The sequence below is a fragment of the Microcaecilia unicolor genome, chromosome 8 (assembly GCF_901765095.1).
Source record: "Microcaecilia unicolor chromosome 8, aMicUni1.1, whole genome shotgun sequence".
In the NCBI taxonomy this organism is placed as follows: domain Eukaryota; kingdom Metazoa; phylum Chordata; class Amphibia; order Gymnophiona; family Siphonopidae; genus Microcaecilia; species Microcaecilia unicolor.
Genome location: NC_044038.1, coordinates 78,937,197 through 78,956,144, shown reverse-complemented (window position 1 = coordinate 78,956,144; position 18,948 = coordinate 78,937,197). Strand labels below are relative to the sequence as shown.

Sequence of the window (18,948 nt, the reverse complement as noted above, 5' to 3'; positions counted from 1 at the left end):
AAGATTGCAGTATCTCCTTCCCAAGTCGCTAAGGAACTTTGTCAGAATATGGAGCCTGCTGTCCTCTGAGAATACCCGCTACAGGTAAGTATCTTAGCTATACATGTGTAACCATTTGGGGAATAATGACAACGGAAGGGTTCTCCAGTTACTTAACTGTTTTTTTTTTTTTTTTTAATCAGTTTCACTTGTATGAATTGACTTTTCAGTTAGATTCAATTCAGTTCTTCAAGGCTACTTTGGAACTGAGTAGTTTAGGTGTCATATCCGAAGTGTCGATCTGAATGTTGTATGTATTGGCCCACTATGTAAAATTGTAAAGTAAACATACAAGACAATTAGAGGGAGTCAGTTTTATTCAAATGGGCTTGTGATGCATAATACACTTTTACACACAATATCATAGCAAACATTCCCACCTCTTTGCAGGCTCGATGTGGCTTGCGGTGCATCATGGATGGTGGAGGTGAGAGGAGGTTAGGCATTTGGAGTTGCAGCAGGGTTTGTGTTGGATGGTAATGAAATGCATAAAAGTAAGAGACAGAAGGCATTGATTTACATTCATGGTATAAGTGTGAGTTTCATATGACTTGGTCTTTGTGATAAGTCTTGTCGAAGAGATGGGTCTTTAGTAGTTTCTGGAAGTTGGTTAGTTCATGGACCGCTTTCAGGTTCTGTGGTAATGCGTTCCAGAGCTGTGCACTCATATAAGAAAAGGTTGATGCATGCATTAGTTTGTACTTTATACCTTTGCAGTTGGGGAAATGAAGATTGAGGAATGTGCGAGAAGATTTTTTAGCATTCCTGGATGGTAGGTCTATCAAATCTGACATGTATGCTGGGGCATCGCCATGGATGATTTTATGTACTAGGGTACATACTTTGAACGTGATGCGCTCTTTGAGTGGGAGCCAGTGTAACTTCTCTCGTAGGGGTTTTGCACTCTCATATTTTGGTTTGCCAAATATGAGTCTGGCTGCCGTGTTCTGGGCTGTTTGGAGTCTTTTGAGTATTTGCTCCTTGCAGCCAGCTTAGAGTGAGTTGCAGTAATCTAGATGACTGAGGACTAATGATTGAACCAGATTACGGAAGACGGTCCTCGGGAAGAATGGTCTTACTCTTTTTAATTTCCACATTGATTGGAACATCTTTTTGGTTGTGTTTTTCGCGTGATTCTCAAGTGTTAGGTGCCGATCAATGGTGACACCAAGAATTTTCAAGGTGTCCGAGATAGGTAGGTTTATCTTTGGTGTGTTGATGGTGGTGAATTTGCTCGTATTGTATTGAGAGGTAAGTACTAGGCACTGGGTTTTTTCTGCATTGAGTTTTAAAGGCATCTGCCCATGAGTGCATGATGTGCAGGCTTTGGTTGATGTCGTTGGAAATTTCTTTTAGGTCTTGATTGAATGGGATGTAGATCGTTACATCATCGGCGTAAATGTATGGGTTGAGGTACTGGTTAGATAGTTGTTTGGCCAGAGGTGTCATCATTAGGTTGAATATAGTCGGTGAAAGGGGAGATCCCTGTGGAACTCTGCATTCAGGTGTCCATGCGGTTGATGTAGTCGATTTTGATGTGACTTGATATGAGCGTGAGGTTAAGAATCCTTTAAACCAGTTAAGAACATTGCCTCCGATGCCGAAGTATTCCAGGATGTGTAGTAGGATTCCATGGTCAACCATATCGAAGGAGCTGGAGATGTCGAATTGTAGAAATAATATGTTCTTGCCAGTTGCAACCGTTTGTTTGAATTTCGTCATGAGTGTAACAAATGCTGTTTCAGTACTATGATTAGAACGAAATCCTGATTGGGAGTCGTGCAGTATTGAGAATTTGTTTAGATATTCTGTGAGTTGTTTGGTTGCCATTCCTTCTGTTATTTTGGTTATTAAGGGAATGGCTGCAACTGAATTTACAACTAAGAAAAATGGAATGCATATTTGATTACTAAGAGGCAGCCCATCAGTTTGGCAGCACTGGGGGGAAGGGGAGGGAAAGCATGCCTCATGGACATATTTCAATTCCTCTGTAATTTGTATATGTGTTTCTGTCTGTGTATCCATTTGTGTGTATGTGTGTGTGTGCAGGCCCACATATCTGTGTAGGTGTGTATGTGTTTGATTCGTCGGCTGTAATTGAAGCAAAATGCTGCAACAAGACTTTTAGGTCATTTGAATTATAGGAATCATATTACCCAGATGCTGTGATCCCATCACTGGCTTTGGTAGTGATGAGATGCCAGTTTATAATAATTGGGGGGGGGGGGGGTGGCTTGGCATCAAGTTGTTTTAACTCAGATTTGATCATGTTATGATCACTGTTGCTCAAACGACCTGCACGCCCTACGGTAGTGCATTTTGGTGCATGGGAAGCACACGGTAGTGGTTACTACCTCTTAGTAAAAGGATCTCTATATTTTAATATTCTTGTGCAGAATTCCCCCATTTTAAGAGCTGACTCCTTCCTCAAGCACGAAATCCCCTCACCATAGCTGTTTCCTTCCTCATGTTCTACCTTTTCCAGCTGTCTCTTAGTTTGTATGCCTCCCTCCCTCACAGCTTTATGTGCCCCTTCTCCAGGGTGAATGCCTCCCATTTTTCTACCCTCTCCCCACCCTCTTTAACTATTCTTTACCTGCTCTCTGCTTTCTACAGTTCTCGCTCCACCTTCAGCATTCACTGCCCCCCCATTCTCTCCTTAAGTCACAGCCCCAGTTCTGTCCATCCCCCAAGTTCTCTCCCCCACCCCTCCAGACATAAACCCCAACCTCACCTTTCTCCCCCCCCCCCTACTCCTACGGCAATATCCCACCCACCTTTTTCCAGCCCTCCCTCTTCCACAACGCACACACACCATCCACCTTTCTCTAGTTCCCTCCCTCCTCCCATGTCACCTAGTTATAGTTTATTAAAAGTTATTATTATACCACCCAAGCTAACTGGCAAATCTGGACAGTATACAGACTTAACAAAAATTACAAGAGGGAGAAAGGACTACAATATTTGACAGGGAAGGATTTATCACCCAGCAGCAGAACAATCAACCCACAACAGAAAAGCAAACAAAGAAACAAGGTTGGAAGGAAAAAGATAACCATCCGGGGAGGGGAGGGAGAGGGATAAGTGGTACTGGAAAAGGATAACGGAAAAAGGAACAGACATACTTCCTCAGCCACTCCCCTCTCTTCTGAATGGTGCTACCAGTGGTGTAGCTAGGTGGGGCCACGGGGGGCTGGACCCCTCCCCAAATTTGCTCTGGGCCCCTGGTTGGCTGATGGTGGTCCCCAACCCCCCGCCAGCTGGAGACTTCATCTGGCGCTGGTCTGTGGCGGCGCCGCCACATTGCCTGCCCTGCTCTCTCTTGCTCAGTTTTATTAAAAGGAGCATGCCCGATGTGAGGGGAAGAGAGAGCAGGGCAGGCAATGTGGCGGTGCTGGAGACCGGCGCTGGATGAGGTCTTCAGCTGGTGGGGGTTGGGGACCCCGACCAGCCAAGGTATTTGTGGAGGCAGTGCTTCATCTGGCGGGGTTGGGGACCCCTGTCAGCCAAGATGTACAGCAGCGGCATTGGGTGGCAGGGGGGGCAGTGACCAAAATGAAAACGGTAACGGAATTCAAACATGCGTGGGATATGCATAAAGGAATCCTGTGCAGAAGGAATGGATCCTCAGAAGCTTAGCTGAAATTGGGTGGCGGAGCAGGTGGGGGGAAGAGGGGTGGGTGGTTGGGAGGCTAGGATAGGGGAGGGCAGACTTATACGGTCTGTACCAGAGCCGGTGATGGGAGGCGGGACTGGTGGTTGGGAGGCGGGAAATACTGCTGGGCAGACTTATACGGTCTGTGCCCTGAAAAAGACAGGTACAAATTCAAGGTAAGGTATACACATATGAGTTTATCTTGGGCAGACTAGATGGACCATGCAGGTCTTTTTCTGCCGTCATCTACTATGTTACTATGTTACTATTACATCATGCCAATTATCGGATCATATAAATGCCATTTATATAGCTCTTGATCATCAAAAATCTTAAAAATTCTGCTTGAACACGTGTGTATATGCAGTCAATTCTAGGCCTACTTTTATGAAAGAATTCACTCATGAGCAGTACAACAGCTTAAATCGTTAAATAAGAAAATGCACAGATTTTACCATGTGTATAAACACCTATACTTTCTAAGATTACAGAAAGTAAAATACTAGGGTGGGGTCAGATCATTTCTACAACAAGCATGTCAAAACTTCTGTATAAGCGGGGCAAATGGCCAACTGAATATTAATGCACCACTGTTAAACTAGAAAACCAAACACAACACCGTTGTCCGTCTTGTTTGTTGAGTTCCTCGTTATACCAAAGCAACTCCTCTCCTGGTTAAATTACATTGGCTTCCAATAAATTCTCGGATTACCTTTTAAACTTTGTGTACTTATCAAATTTTGCATAGTTAATTACCTTGCAGAACCTACTACTACTACTTAACATTTCTAGAGCGCTACTAGGGTTATGCAGCGCTGTACAAAATAAACAAAGAAGGACGGTCCCTGCTCAAATGAGCTTACAATCTAAAGAACGAAATGTCAAGTTGGGCAGTCTAGATTTCCTGGGTAGAGGTTAGGTGCCGAAGGCGATATTGAAGAGGTGGGCTTTAAGCAGAGATTTGAAGATGGGGAGGGAGGGGGCCTGACGTATGGGCTCGGGGAGTGTACGAAATGCTTTTCCTACATCTAGGGACTATCTCATCCTTCATTACTCAAGTTGTAAAAAGCTTCATTATAAATCTATACAGGCTTTACTTATCAAGGTATGTTATCAATTACCTCTTATTTCGTAAACTGTTGAAAGCATTTTTATTTAGTAAATCCCTTACTCACACTTGTAATATCTCTCGGGCATGCTTGGAATCCTGCTGTTATTCAATAGTAGTGAAGTTTGTGTGTTGTGTATTGTACTTTTTGCAAATGTTTATTGTTAGCCACATTGAACCTGAACTTGTTTGGGTTAATGTGGGAAATAAATGTCATAAATAAAATAAAACTAAGTAAACAGTTCAAGATAAGCACAGCAGATTTCTAATTGTGAAGAAGCAAGTAGCCAGCCAGAGATCAGCTGGTGTCTGTTGCACCACAATAAGAATGAAATGAGGTAGACTAGGTGGACCTTGAAGCCATCTACCATAATAGTTCCCTACGTATGCCAGTCATATGGTTTGTACTGGAGAGTGTTGTGTTTTTACCATAGTTTTTGTACAATCATGGGATTACTTTCTCATACTACATCAATTCTTGGTAGTGAAACTTCATGATTATACATTTAAGTGTACCTCTTTTTTTTTATAATGAAAATGTTCTCAATGAATTTTTTTTAACAAACTACCACTAAAGTTACTCTTCAAGTGTAGTTATCTTGGTAATGCTAATAAATTTAGTGTAAGAATGCTGTTCACCTGCCCCCCCAGCCTTCCCCTCAGCTTAGCTAGCTTTCAGAAAAAAGTTCAGCAACCAACACAGACCTCTTTTCCCTACTAATGCAGAGCTGCCGGGTTCTCTTAAACAGTAGTTCTTCGCCAGCGGTGAGCATGAGCAGCCAGCGATTGATACGCACTGCTCCCGCCGGCCCCACTGCCTTCCCTCTGGTGTATTCCCGCCTATGCAGAAACAGAAAGTTACATCACAGGTAAGGCTGTGCAGCTGGCTCGAGCAGTGTGTTATCAGTTGCTGGCAGCTTGTGCTTGCTGCTGGAGAAGAACTGCTGTTTTAAAAGGTATGTGGGGTACCTCGTTGGTGTCTTTTTTACAAAAACAAATCAGGGAATTGATTCAGATTACAAATCGGACTGTGGTAGTCTCCGTAAAGCCTCCACACTGCATTTATTTATTTATATAGATATATATATATATTTTTTTTTGTGGGTCTGCTGGTGGGCTAATGAACCCTTTCATTATCTGGGCATAAAATTATTGTAAAGGGAAGAGCCCTTACCAACTTACTCAGACGTTGTCATCTGAGACCAGTACTTCCTACTTTGATAGTTTCAGTTTCTCTTTTGCCATCAGTCTTTCTCTCTCTGCAATGTTCCGTAATAGGGTCATCCATTGGACAACAGACGGGCTATTTTTTTGCTTCAATGAGCGAGCAGTAAGCAATCTGCCCGCACATAAGCAATGTTTGATTAACACTTGACCAAAGTCATTCACCCCCAAAATAGTTTTATGAAACAGAAATACAGCGGTGTCATATGGTATCTCAACTCCCACCCAGTACCTAATCCGGGCTTGGACAGCTTTCCAGAAGGCTTTTACTTTGTAACATGTCCACCAAATATGGCCCAATATACCACGTTGGCCACATCTACACCAACAAGTCGGGGAAGCTGTCCAAACATATGATTTAACCTTACCGGGGTTAGATACCAACGGTATAGTACTTTTGTTAAATTTTCTTGAACATTAACAGCTGGAGATATGCGTACGGAATGCCTCTCCATTCTCTGCCACTCCTCTGCCGAGTAACTCACCCCTAATTCTTTCTCCCACAGCACCCTGTGCTTATGGCTAACATACAGGTTATCTCGCAAGTGCCCATAAATCAAAGTAATAAGGCCACGTGTCCCTTGTTCTCGAACACTGAGTTCTTCTAAAAAGGTCACGTCACCCATTAAATAGGCACGTCTGCCTTCTGATGACAAAAAATGAATCAATTGAGTGTAGGCATATTGATCTGTTGAGGGTAATCTGTATGTATCTGCCAATTCCTGGAATGATATGAAGGTATCTTTATTAATCAACTGTCCCCAGAGATCTAACCCTTGCTTTTTCCATCTAGTGAAAACTGAGCGTGTGCAGCCTAATAGGAATGCTAAATTACAAACAATAGGTGATAACCGAGAGCAATAGATTCGTTTTAAGCGTTCCATTTTATCCCAGCATGACAAAGCAAACTCAATGATCGGGCTCACCTCCTCCCCCAAGCAACGATGTTTAGGCGGCAACCAGAGTAAGTGGCCTAATTTCAAAGGGCTATGTAGTATATATTGTTCCATCTTTACCCAAAGTTTGTGAGGGGCTTCCTGAAACCATTCCACTGCGGATTTAACCTGAGCCGCTCTATGATATGTCCACTTTAGGGATCCCTAAACCACCCTTGGTCTTACGGTCTGTATACATTATGGAGGGGTGGATTCTAGATTTGCCTCCTTTCCAGATGAACTTCTCCAATTGTTTCTGCAGGGAGTGAAGCACATGGTCACGAATAGGGAGTGGCAGGGCCTGGAAAAGATACAGTAATCGCGGTAATATATTCATTTTCACTGTGGCTATTCTCCCAAACCAAGATAAACCAAGGGGCTCCCATCTTTCCAAATCCTCCCTAATGTCTTTCAGTAACGGAGTATAGTTAGCCTCATTAATGTCCTGCAATTTAGCAGTAAGGAAAACCCCCAAATATTTAAGACCCTTAGTTACCCACCTCAAAGGATATAATTTTTACAACGTTGATATTGTTCCTCTGTCATACCCCCTGCCATTGCTTCTGTTTTCTCGTAGTTAATCTTAAATCCCGACACCCGCCCGTAAGTTTCCAGTTCACATATAACCTGGGGTATAGAATCTAAAGGTGAGGTGAGGGTTAAAAGGACATCATCTGCAAACAATGCCACCTTTGATTCCCAGTCTTTCACCCTCACTCCCCTTATCCCTGGATGATTCCTAATAGCCCATGCCAGTGGTTCTATTACTAAAGCAAATAAAAGTGGCGATAGAGGGCACCCCTGGCGTGTCCCTCTATTCAACTCGAAGAAGGCAGATATCTGCCCATTAATCTTTACCCCTGCTTTTGGCTGAGTGTATAGTTCTTTAATCCAGTCCCTAAAATTAGAACCAAATCCAAACTGTTGTAAAACCTGGTGTAGAAATGGCCAATGCACCCTATCGAATGCTTTTTCAGCGTCCACACTCAGTAGACAATACAGTGTTTTACTCTGCCGGGCAATATACATAGCATTCAGAGTTCGTCTAATATTGTCTGAGGCCTGTCTATTGGCGACAAAACCCACCTGGTCTGGATGTATTAAGGTTGGCAGAATTTCTGTTAATCTGCTTGCTAATACCTTAGCCAAGATGCAAACATCCACATTAAGTACCGAGATGGGGGCGATAAGAAGAGCACTCAGCCATCTCCTTTTTAGGCTTCAGGATCACTGCAATCCATGACTCTTCCATAGTTGGCGGGAGATTATCGCCTTTCACTACTGCATTAAGCACATCTGTCAAAACAGGTGCCAAGTAGGGGGCAAATTTTTTATAGAATTCAGCCGTATAGCCGTCCAATCCCGGTGATTTGGCTGTTTTCAAGGTTTTTATAGCTGCTAGGACCTCACGCATGTCAATAGGGGCATCTAGCACTTGTTGTTGATCTTGTGTTAAGGATGGTAGAGCCATTTTTTGCAAGTATGACCGAATAATCTCTTCCTGTATACTCCCATCTCTGGCATAAAGCTTAGCATAGTATTCATTGAAACGGACTCTAATCTCTAGAGATGTTCGGAGCACCTCTCCTTTGGGTCCTTAATACGATAAATATTACGATCTGCTCTTAGTTTTCGCAATTTAATAGCTAACTGCCTACTGATCTTATTTTTGGTGGTATATGTGTGAAGCTTTAGTCTTTCGTTAATATATTCAAGATCTTGGGCTAGCAAGGCGTCTAGTTGTATTCTGGCAGCTTGGAAAGCTCTATATATCTTAAGAGAGCCTGTGGCTTCATGTTTACTTTCTAGGATCCCAATTTTCTCTCTTAGTTGCAAGTGTGGCTTGCAACCTCTGTTTCTTAAGCTTTCCGGCAACCTTAATAAAGTGACCTCTGGACACCGCTTTAAGGGCTTCCCACACTATAGCAATTGAGGGCCCTGAGGTTAAATTAAGACAGGTATTCCTTCAGGACCTTTACATATTCCTGACAAACTGCTTCCTGTTTTAACAGCCCGTTATTTAGTGTCCAGTGCCCTACCCGCTGTTTTCCTGTCTGCCAATCTAGCTGTATCACACAAGGAGCATGATCAGACACAGTAATATTATTTATATGTGCTTTTGTGAGTTGATCTCCTAATAGCTTATCAACCAACAAGTAGTCAATCCGTGAATATGTAGAATGTACTGGAGAATAAAAAGAGTAGTCACGCTCAGTAGGGTGCATGTCTCTCCAAGAGTCAAAAAGTCCCATATCCCTGACAAAAGTAGTAAAATGTTTGGCTAAGACTGTCACTACCAGAGTTGCGTCCCGATTTATCCACTTCAGGGCAAAGAGTGGCATTAAAATCACCACCCAGTATAAGCTGACCTCCCAGCACTGTGTGTATTTGTTTCTTAAGTAATTGAAAGAAGGATGGTTGATTAGTATTTGGCCCATATATAGATCCCAAAGTAACCTCCTGATTTTCAGATATCCCCCTGAATAGAAGATATCTGCCCTTTGGGTGTCTTTTCACCTGATGGATTTGTATAGGCAGGTCAGACTGGAGCAATATCGCTACCCCTCTTTGTTTCTTATCAGATATGTCTGAGGCAAAATAAATCTTAGAGTAATAAACACGTCTAAACAAATATTCATGTGCCTTTTTCAAATGGGTTTCTTGCAACATAACCACCTGGGGTCTATGTCTATTTATCTCTTGCCAAATCAACTGTCGCTTTCTAGGAGCATTTAGGCCTTTGACATTGAGAGTCATAATCTTTAAATTAGCTGCCATAGAGTATACTTAACAGATAATGAAAATTTATTTGCATATCTAGATATCATCTGCAGACACTGTAACGCCCTTCCCTCCCGTTTCCCCTGAACCCATCCCCCCCTAGCCTCCCATCTCCCTTCCTCCCCTTTCCCCTTCATAAGTAGAGTAGCAAACTTCCACCGGAAATAAAATTCCCCGGAGGAGTCTACTCACTCACTTCCTGGCAAGATCAACCCCCGCAGTATACAGCCCATCCACACCACCTCCGCCCAACCCCGCATGACATCCTCCATATACCCGACAGACTTATCTCCGCCGTAAATGTAGATCATAAGGAAATAAAGCAGAAAATGTCAACCTTCGTGTACTCTTTCAGCAACTTCACTTTAGAGTACTATTACATTCAGGTGTTGCGCATAGTCAGCCGTGGTTTCTTTGCCTTATTAAAAACTTGTTGCCATTGTCGCACTTTGTCTCTCTTGTCAACCGTAGTCCCCAAGTGTAGTTCAGTAGTCGGTCCCATCATACCCGCTGCTTGTAGAATCTGCTGTGCCGCCTCCGGGGAGCGAACTTTGTGTAGCTTTCCAGTAATAGTAAAGCATACTGCAAAGGGAAAAGCCCATCGGTATTTTATGTTATTTTGCCCCAATACCTCCAGTATCGGTTTCATATTTCGTCTTTGTTGTAAAGTATAGGCTGATAAGTCTTGGAATACTGAAATAGGTGTGTCTTGAAAGCACAAGTCCTTTTGTTGCCTAGCCAAGCCATATAGATGTTCTTTCTCTTGAGTATTTCCAGAAGCGGACCACAATGTCTCTGGGTTTATTAGGGAGCGACTTGCCTAGCGCTCTATGGGCTCGTTCAATTTCCGGGACCTGTTGGTCTGGATTTCCCTTCAAAATATGCTTACATAGTTCATGTACTAGTTTGGGAACATCTTCTTGATCTCCAGCCTCTGGAATGCCCCGAAACCGTAAATTATTTCGTCTCCCTCTGTTCTCGATGTCATCAAGTTTGTATTGTAATTCCTCCATTTGGTTAGCAAAGTCCACCTCCTTCTCTTTCCTTTGGTTCAGCAGATCCACGTGTTCGTCCACCCGGCCTTCAAGATCCTCCACTCGATTACCAATTTCCTTGATCTCACCTCGCACATTTTCAATGTGTTCCACAATGTCTGATTTCATACGAGCTAAGTCTTTACGGAGTTCTCGAAGCACTTTGGTGAACTGTGAATCCTTATTGTTGCCAGTATCTTCGTCAGAGTGAGCCGAATCAAAATCTGAGGCCTCCTCTTCCCGAGATGACGCATGGATGCTAGCAGATTTAGCATTGCGGAGGCTGCCTCGTACTCCTGCTTTGGCCTCTGCGATTTTCGATTTCTGTGACATTTCTTTCCTGTAAGTACCACTTATATATTCTTCCTGCCTTCGTTTCGCGGTAAAGTCCGCCGGTTATATAGCGAAAAAGTAGCGATTTTAGCGGGGCTGAGCCGGAGCGATGAGTTCAGGCTGCCATCGAGGTTGCTGACGTCACCGGAAGTCCCAAATACCTATTTCTTAACAAATCCAGCCTGACAAGCTTTCACGTGTGATAGATTATTGGCCATTTTTTTCACAAACAGCTTGGCCTCATAATTGAGCACTGAGATTTGACTGTAAGATTCCAGTTGTGGATTCTTGCCTTAGGGTTCCCCCCCCCCCCCCCCCCCCCCCCCCCCCCAGAGGCCTTGTGGTTTGATCTTTCAGTATCTTATAAAATTCTTCCCTTAGTATCCATCTGGGCCCATGGCAGAAACCATGGTACAGTACAGGTATTTATTTTCCAGAACTGTTATGTGCAGTTTCTTTAAGAATTTTACTACAATATGTACTGTAAGATCAGCAAATAAAAAAAATATGGTGGCAAAAAATTCATGGTACAGTACTTTCTGTTGTGCAATATGGTACAGTATTTTCTTTTGAGTGTTACTACAGTACTGTAAATGGTTCAAATAATATTTTTTGGGAGCATACTGTATCTCTGGTTTTTAAGTGTTGTCCAATACAGGAACCAAACCCTGTATTTCCTACGGGGATATGTATTTAGAGGAAAAATTAATATTGCTGGAACCTAACCCCTATTTCCAATAAGTGCATTTTATTTATTTATTTATTTATTTTTAATTTGTGGTTCACAGTGTTTTTGGAGAACCATAACATCACAAATACCAAAAACATACTGTACTAGGGAAGGTTATCTCGGCCTCCAACCTCAGTTTGTTCCATTCACATTCCGCTATATATATATATATATATATATATATATATATATATATATATATATTGTGAAGATGAGGCTTCTGCTCCCACTCTCCAGCAGGCCTCACTGGCCGGTGGCCTCTGAACAGGCCTCCAAACAGTCTCTTCCCACCCCTTCACACCTCAGGTGGGGAATAAAGTGGTTAATAGCTAAACAGGACCCAGCCCATAACCGCCTGCACCTTTAGCCATCCCAGGACTCTCCCCGGTCCTAGCGACCTCCACCTATTCTCCTAGTGCCCTCTAGTGGTCTACCCTGGACATCCTGGAAATTTTAGGGGAACAGCGCCATCTAGTGGCCTGCCCCAGCTAGGACAGCCTCTTATTTATCACATACCCCCACCCTTAAGCTAATTGCTGCTCACCCTCAGCAACCCTTTAAGTCTTCTCCACTGAGGAGCAGCAATCCTACACAGGGGGGGTGGGGGGGGGGCAACTCTTTTTCAGGCTCATCCCTGTTCTATCCCTGGGTCTCACCACCCCATCTAGGCTCCTCATCCCCCTCTTAGCACATCACATGGCCCGGGCCCTTCCCATTCATTAGGCATTGAGGGGCTCTCACTGCAGCGGGCCCTACCTGACCCTCATCCCCTGCAGCCCCCTCCTACCTCCTGGGCGCCCGACGATACCATGTACCCTCTGAGGGAGGGGTCACCTAGCTCACCCAGGTCCCTTATCTTTCTCACTTTCCACTGCGACTGTCCCTGCTGCCTTTAAACATGCTGTGGTCACACCTCTCCTTAAGAAGCCTTCACTTGACCCTACTTGTCCCTCTAATTACCGACCCATCTCCCTCCTTCCTTTTCTCTCCAAATTACTTGAGCGTGCTGTTCACCGCCGCTGCCTTGATTTTCTCTCCTCACATGCTATTCTTGACCCATTACAATCTGGTTTTCGCCCTCTCCACTCAACCGAAACTGCGCTTACTAAAGTCTCCAATGACCTATTACTGGCTAAATCCAGAGGTCAATATTCCATCCTCATTCTTCTTGATCTTTCCGCTGCTTTTGACACTGTCGATCACAGCATACTTCTCGATACCCTGTCCTCACTTGGATTCCAGGGCTCTGTCCTTTCCTGGTTCTCTTCCTACCTCTCCCTCCGCACCTTTAGTGTTCACTCTGGTGGATCCTCTTCTACTTCTATCCCTCTGCCTGTCGGCGTACCCCAGGGTTCTGTTCTTGGTCCCCTCCTCTTTTCTATCTACACTTCTTCCCTTGGTTCATTAATCTCATCCCATGGCTTTTCCTACCACCTCTATGCTGATGACTCCCAAATCTACCTTTCTACCCCTGATATCTCACCTTGCATCCAAACCAAAGTTTCAGCGTGCTTGTCTGACATTGCTGCCTGGATGTCTCAACGCCACCTGAAATTAAATATGACCAAAACCGAGCTTCTCATTTTCCCCCCCAAACCCACCTCCCCGCTCCCCCCATTTTCTATTTCTGTTGATGGCTCTCTCATTCTCCCTGTCTCCTCAGCTCGAAACCTTGGGGTCATCTTTGACTCTTCTCTCTCCTTCTCTGCTCATATCCAGCAGACCGCCAAGACCTGTCGTTTCTTTCTTTACAACATCCGTAAAATCCGCCCCTTTCTTTCCGAGCACTCTACCAAAACCCTCATCCACACCCTTGTCACCTCTCGTTTAGACTACTGCAATCTGCTTCTTGCTGGCCTCCCACTTAGTCACCTCTCCCCTCTCCAGTCAGTTCAAAACTCTGCTGCCCGTCTCATCTTCCGCCAGGGTCGCTTTACTCATACTACACCTCTCCTCAAGACCCTTCACTGGCTCCCTATCCGTTTTCGCATCCTGTTCAAACTTCTTCTACTAACCTATAAATGTACTCACTCTGCTGCTCCCCAGTATCTCTCCACACTCGTCCTTCCCTACACCCCTTCCCGTGCACTCCGCTCCATGGATAAATCCTTCTTATCTGTTCCCTTCTCCACTACTGCCAACTCCAGACTTCGCGCCTTCTGTCTCGCTGCACCCTACGCCTGGAATAAACTTCCTGAGCCCCTACGTCTTGCCCCATCCTTGGCCACCTTTAAATCTAGACTGAAAACCCACCTCTTTGACATTGCTTTTGACTCGTAACCACTTGTAACCACTCGCCTCCACCTACCCCCTCCTCTCTTCCTTCCCGTTCACATTAATTGATTTGATTTGCTTACTTTATTTATTTTTTGTCTATTAGATTGTAAGCTCTTTGAGCAGGGACTGTCTTTCTTCTATGTTTGTACAGCGCTGCGTATGCCTTGTAGCGCTATAGAAATGCTAAATAGTAGTAGTAGTAGTAGTAGTACTCTTAGCACCTCACATGGCTTGGCCCTTCCCCCCGTTCCCGGGGACCTGAGGTGCCCTAACCGCAGCAGGTCCTCTCTGACCTTCCAACTGCAGCCACCTCCTACCTCCTGGGGCATCCGACCTCACCACGATCCCTCCGAGAAAGGGGTCACCTGACAACTCTTCTCTTAACACTTCACATGGTCCGGGCCCTTCCCCCTCACTAGGGCGCCCGCCGATACCATGCTCCCCCAGGCTAGCTCCCTGCAGTAGGTCCCTTCTGACCTTCATCCCCTGCAAGTCCCAAAACCTGGTTCTCAATGTTCATCTTTGTTATTGTTCTTTCTCCATCGGCAACCGACTCAGGCAAGTGCTCCTGAAGCCCTGGCCTTCTTCACTGCAGCTTGACCTTCCTCCGGCTTCTCAGGCCTCCATCCTTCCTGGCCTTCCGATGGGGTGCAGCCTGCAATCAGACAAAAACATATCCAAGTGCGGCCTGTAAACTCTCCTGGCCCCCACACTTGAGCTGCACCTGTTGGGGTGTGTGTGTTTGTGGCCTCCTCCATCCCCTACAGCCACTCCCAAGCCTCCAGAATCTTATGTATCCACCCTAGGTACCCTTTACCTGGGAAAGGTGAGCAAAGTGCTTTTGCTAGTGTTGGCCCCCTCGACGGGCTTCTGGAACACCGGCCTCCGGAACCTCCAAGGACACCTCCATCTCCCACCGGCTTCTCATCTGGTCTGATCTGGAACCCAACTGCTCCCACGTGGAAGTTCAGTGCAGATCCCACCACTGCCACCACTTGTGAAGATGAGGCTTCTGCTCCCACTCTCCACCAGGCCTCACTGGCTGGTGGCCTCTGAACAGGCCTCCAAACAGTCTCTTCCTACCCCTTCACACCTCAGGTGGGGAATAAAGTGGTTAATAGCTAAACAGGACCCAGCCCATAACCGGCTGCACCTGTAGCCATCCCAAGACTCTCCCCGGTCCTAGCGACCTCCACCTATTCTCTTAGCGCCCTCTAGTGGCCTACCCCGGACATCCTGGACATTTTTAGGGGACCAGCGCCATCTAGTGGCCTGCCCCGGCTAGGACAGCCTCTTATTTATCACAATATATATATATATATATATATATATAATTTTTTTTTCTTTCTTTTTTTTTTCAGGAGGAGCAAAATGTGGTTAGCTACAAGTGGGACAGCAATATTCCTTCCTTCCCTCCATTCCACTTGTGGCCAACCACACTTCACTGTTCCAGGAAGAAATAGTCAGTGTCTTGTGGTGTGTTATGATGCAACAGTCCCACTCTTCCCACCATACTCTCTGTAATGCTGGGGTCCCTGTTACCAGGTGCCACTCTGGCTGAATTGTGAGAACAGGACCAGTCCAAAGAATTTTGTTTCCTTCGACATCATAGAGACTTCCAGTTTTTCTCTTTGCAAGGTATAAGTTTGCAAATTTGATGTTCAATACAAACAACCTGAAGCAAATTGGTGAATATTCCCTTTTCAACACAGATACCCCTTTTGAATAACCTTGAAAGCACAAAACCCTTCCCACCATATTTCCAGTGTTTTGCTGCTCCGCATAGCATGGAATATTTCCACCTTATGAGTAGAATCGAATAATTTCAATACCACCAGTCTAGGCTGGCTAGCATTTGTCCCTCCCTGCAGACTCTGCCCAAGTTAGATCTCTAGAATACCTTGTAGCCCCAGCTAAGCTATCTCTAGAACTCCCACCAAATGTAGACTTATTTTTTCTTGCACAATTTTCCAGATTATTGAGTTCATCCTCAAGCTTGGTATGCCATGTTTGCAAATGGGCTTACACTTTTTCTGCCCCTCTCACTGCTTCTTCTATCTCGGCCAACCATTAAGTTGTGAAATCCAGCCAGAAGTCCTCCAGTCTATTATGCATGGCTTCCAGTTTCTTCAAGGCCTTCTGAAATTGTCTTTAATGCCTGCTCTACTGCTGTCATAACTTCATCAGTGATTTTCTCCTGGCTCTATGCCAACCTGATCAAGAATCATGAGTTTTATTCCTTACCTGTTGGAGGAGGAGCTAGTTTAAAAATTGGTGTGACTATAGTGAGATGACAGTGAAATTCCTTAATGAGGCAGAGGGCACGTGCAGGATCTAAACTTCTGATGTGCTTCTGATCGCTTCATTTTTTTTTTCAGCAAAAGAAGAGGTCTGGGAGACAGCACAGTCTTGAGCAGAGCTTTTCACTTCTTGTTCCTGCTCATAGCATCATGTGACATCAGATACAGTTGATATAAAAAAAAAACATGACAAGTGGACAGATAATAGGCAAAACATATTAGGGGCAGGATCTTGAGGGACCACTGCCTACCATATCATTGTGCCAAAAATATATTTACTAGCCATTATCTCTATTGGCTATCAGTCCAATTTCAGTAAGTTGTACCCATCTTGCTCTGAGCAGGGGAGAGAAGTTGTACAGAGTAACTTCATTAGTTTTTCTTGGTTATGAAGGAGCCTTCAAATCCCAGCATACAGTTGTTAACTACCTTCAGCCCTCCCCCATCCAACATGAACACACTATAAATCTAGCCTGGGCTCAGTAGCCCCCAAGGCAGTGTAGTGTGCACAAGACAAGTCCAGGCAAAGTTGAGTTATGAATGCCCAAGTTAGGATGGTGATACTGCTAGGGAGCAACAGGAGTTTCTACCACTTCAAGTTCCCTAGGGAATCTCATTTCTTCTGTCACTTGCAAGTTATCAGTGGAGTAGAGCAAACTGTTACCTCTTTTCAGTACAGTTGCAGACATCTTGCCTTGCCTTGAATTGCAGGTGTCTGCAGTCTGCTTGGCTCTGCAGTGACACTTTTCTTATTCCAACTTTTTCATGCTCTTATTACTGTGTGCACACACTGTTATTCTGTCCAACTCTGAAAACAAAGCTGTTAAATTCCTTGCTGATATCTACCTCTTGCTCCACCCTTAGACACTTCCGAAACTTGTGTTCTGATGATACACCTATGGTCCGGCGTGCTGCCGCCTCCAAGCTTGGTGAATTTGCCAAAGTCCTAGAGTTGGAGCATGTGAAGAGTGAGATCATCCCCATGTTCTCTAACCTGGCCTCAGATGAGCAGGTATGGTATTTCTGTTGTGTGACATGTATCATGCATTCAAGGTCTTATAACTAATTCAGAAAACTCTGAGCTGGAAGTAAAACGAATTATGCTGGTTTCACACCAGTTTGATGTAATGTTCAATTTTCTGGATAATTTTAATTTCTAATTCGGCCTTCCTTGGTGTCCCTCCGGACCGGCCCAGACTTTGACTGATGGGTTGTGCATGCCTTCCAGCAGGTGGAGAGTGAGAATTCTGACTCTAGAGAGTGAGCCAATAAAAGCCCTTGCTAGGTAGAAAAAGATCCAGTAATTAGTCTCCAGCAGGTGGAAGGTGGTGAGCCCTTCAGTCTCTCTACTTTACCCTATTTTTCTTCTCTGGGTTTTCTGCTAGTATTTTAAATAGTATACTTGGGGCTCTTGGAACCTGTTGAGGCTGAGGTCCACGGGGATCTCTAGCAGCCTCGGGAGTGTCACACTCAGGTTCCCGGGTCCCACCCTCCCTTCCCCTCCCCCAAGTCCTTCCTATCACAGCTTGAATGTGTTTGAATGTATTTGCCTCAGTCTCTTCGAGGGAAGAGCTAAGGCAGGGAGAGGCAGCTGCGTTAAAAAAAAAAAAAGTTTCACACAACTGTGGGGAGAACAAGCAAACTGGCTCTCCTGGTTTTCTTTGTTAGCGGCTGGCCTCAGCTTCCCTCTTGGATCCGCTTCCGGCATTTCAGGGTTTTTTTTTTTTTTTCAACAAAAAAAGAGAGCTGTGTTGACGTTTGTCTGCCGGCTTGGCAGAAAAACTCTGACGCTGCGCTGTTTGTCAGCGGCGAGGTTTGGTTCAAACGGCTGTTGTAAATATTGCACCACTATTGAAGACTCGTCAGAAGCAGGTCCTTCCCCTTCAGTTTTGCCAGCTATGACCTTGGGGGGGGGGGGGGGGGGGGAGTGGAGTAAGGACTCAACTGAGGGGGAAGGATAAGCCGGCGGCTCCAGTTTTGGCGGGAACCACCGCCATTTTGGCTTCTCCCTCTGTGTCGGCAGAGCGGTCTGTGTCATAGCCGCTTCCTTCTGTTCAGGCACAAGCAGAAAGTCTTTCTTTTCTCCCTGCAAGTTTTGAAGGGGGTTTTCCTCTAGAGTTTGATTCAAACGTACAAAGTTTTTTACCTTGCAAAAAACAAACCCTTCTTCGTTATCTTCTGGGAGAAGGTCTGTGGAAGGACAGTTAGTGGCAGCTAAGAGATCCTGGGATCTGGACGAGGACCTTGTGTCTGACCCAGACCAGGAGGTGCCCTTTCTCAAGGAACAGGGTTTTTCTGTAGGGGGTCATATGGATGAGGACTCTGGTCAGGTAGAATCAGGGACTAAACCTTTTCTCGCAGGGGAGGATCCTACCGTGCTTAGAAGTTTCCACAAAGAGGACTTACAGGAATTAATTTCTTTGGTTTCCACTTCTTTACATTTTGAGGAAGAGGAGCCTCCTGCCATAGAGGCACTCAAGGTGGATCTCCTGTTAAAGGGAGTTTGCAAACCAGGCAAGACCTTTCCTATGC

The 18,948-nt window shown here is 45.0% G+C and overlaps 1 protein-coding gene across 1 annotated transcript in view; it reads left to right on the top strand.

Annotated features, from left to right (window-relative positions):
* LOC115476791 (serine/threonine-protein phosphatase 2A 65 kDa regulatory subunit A alpha isoform) overlaps positions 1 to 18,948 on the top strand; it is a 163,938-nt gene that overhangs the window by 78,060 nt on the left and 66,930 nt on the right. Inside the window, exon 7 of the mRNA XM_030213370.1 lies at positions 17,281 to 17,428. Coding sequence (XP_030069230.1) covers positions 17,281 to 17,428 — 148 coding nt within the window. The remainder of the gene's footprint in view (positions 1 to 17,280; positions 17,429 to 18,948) is intronic.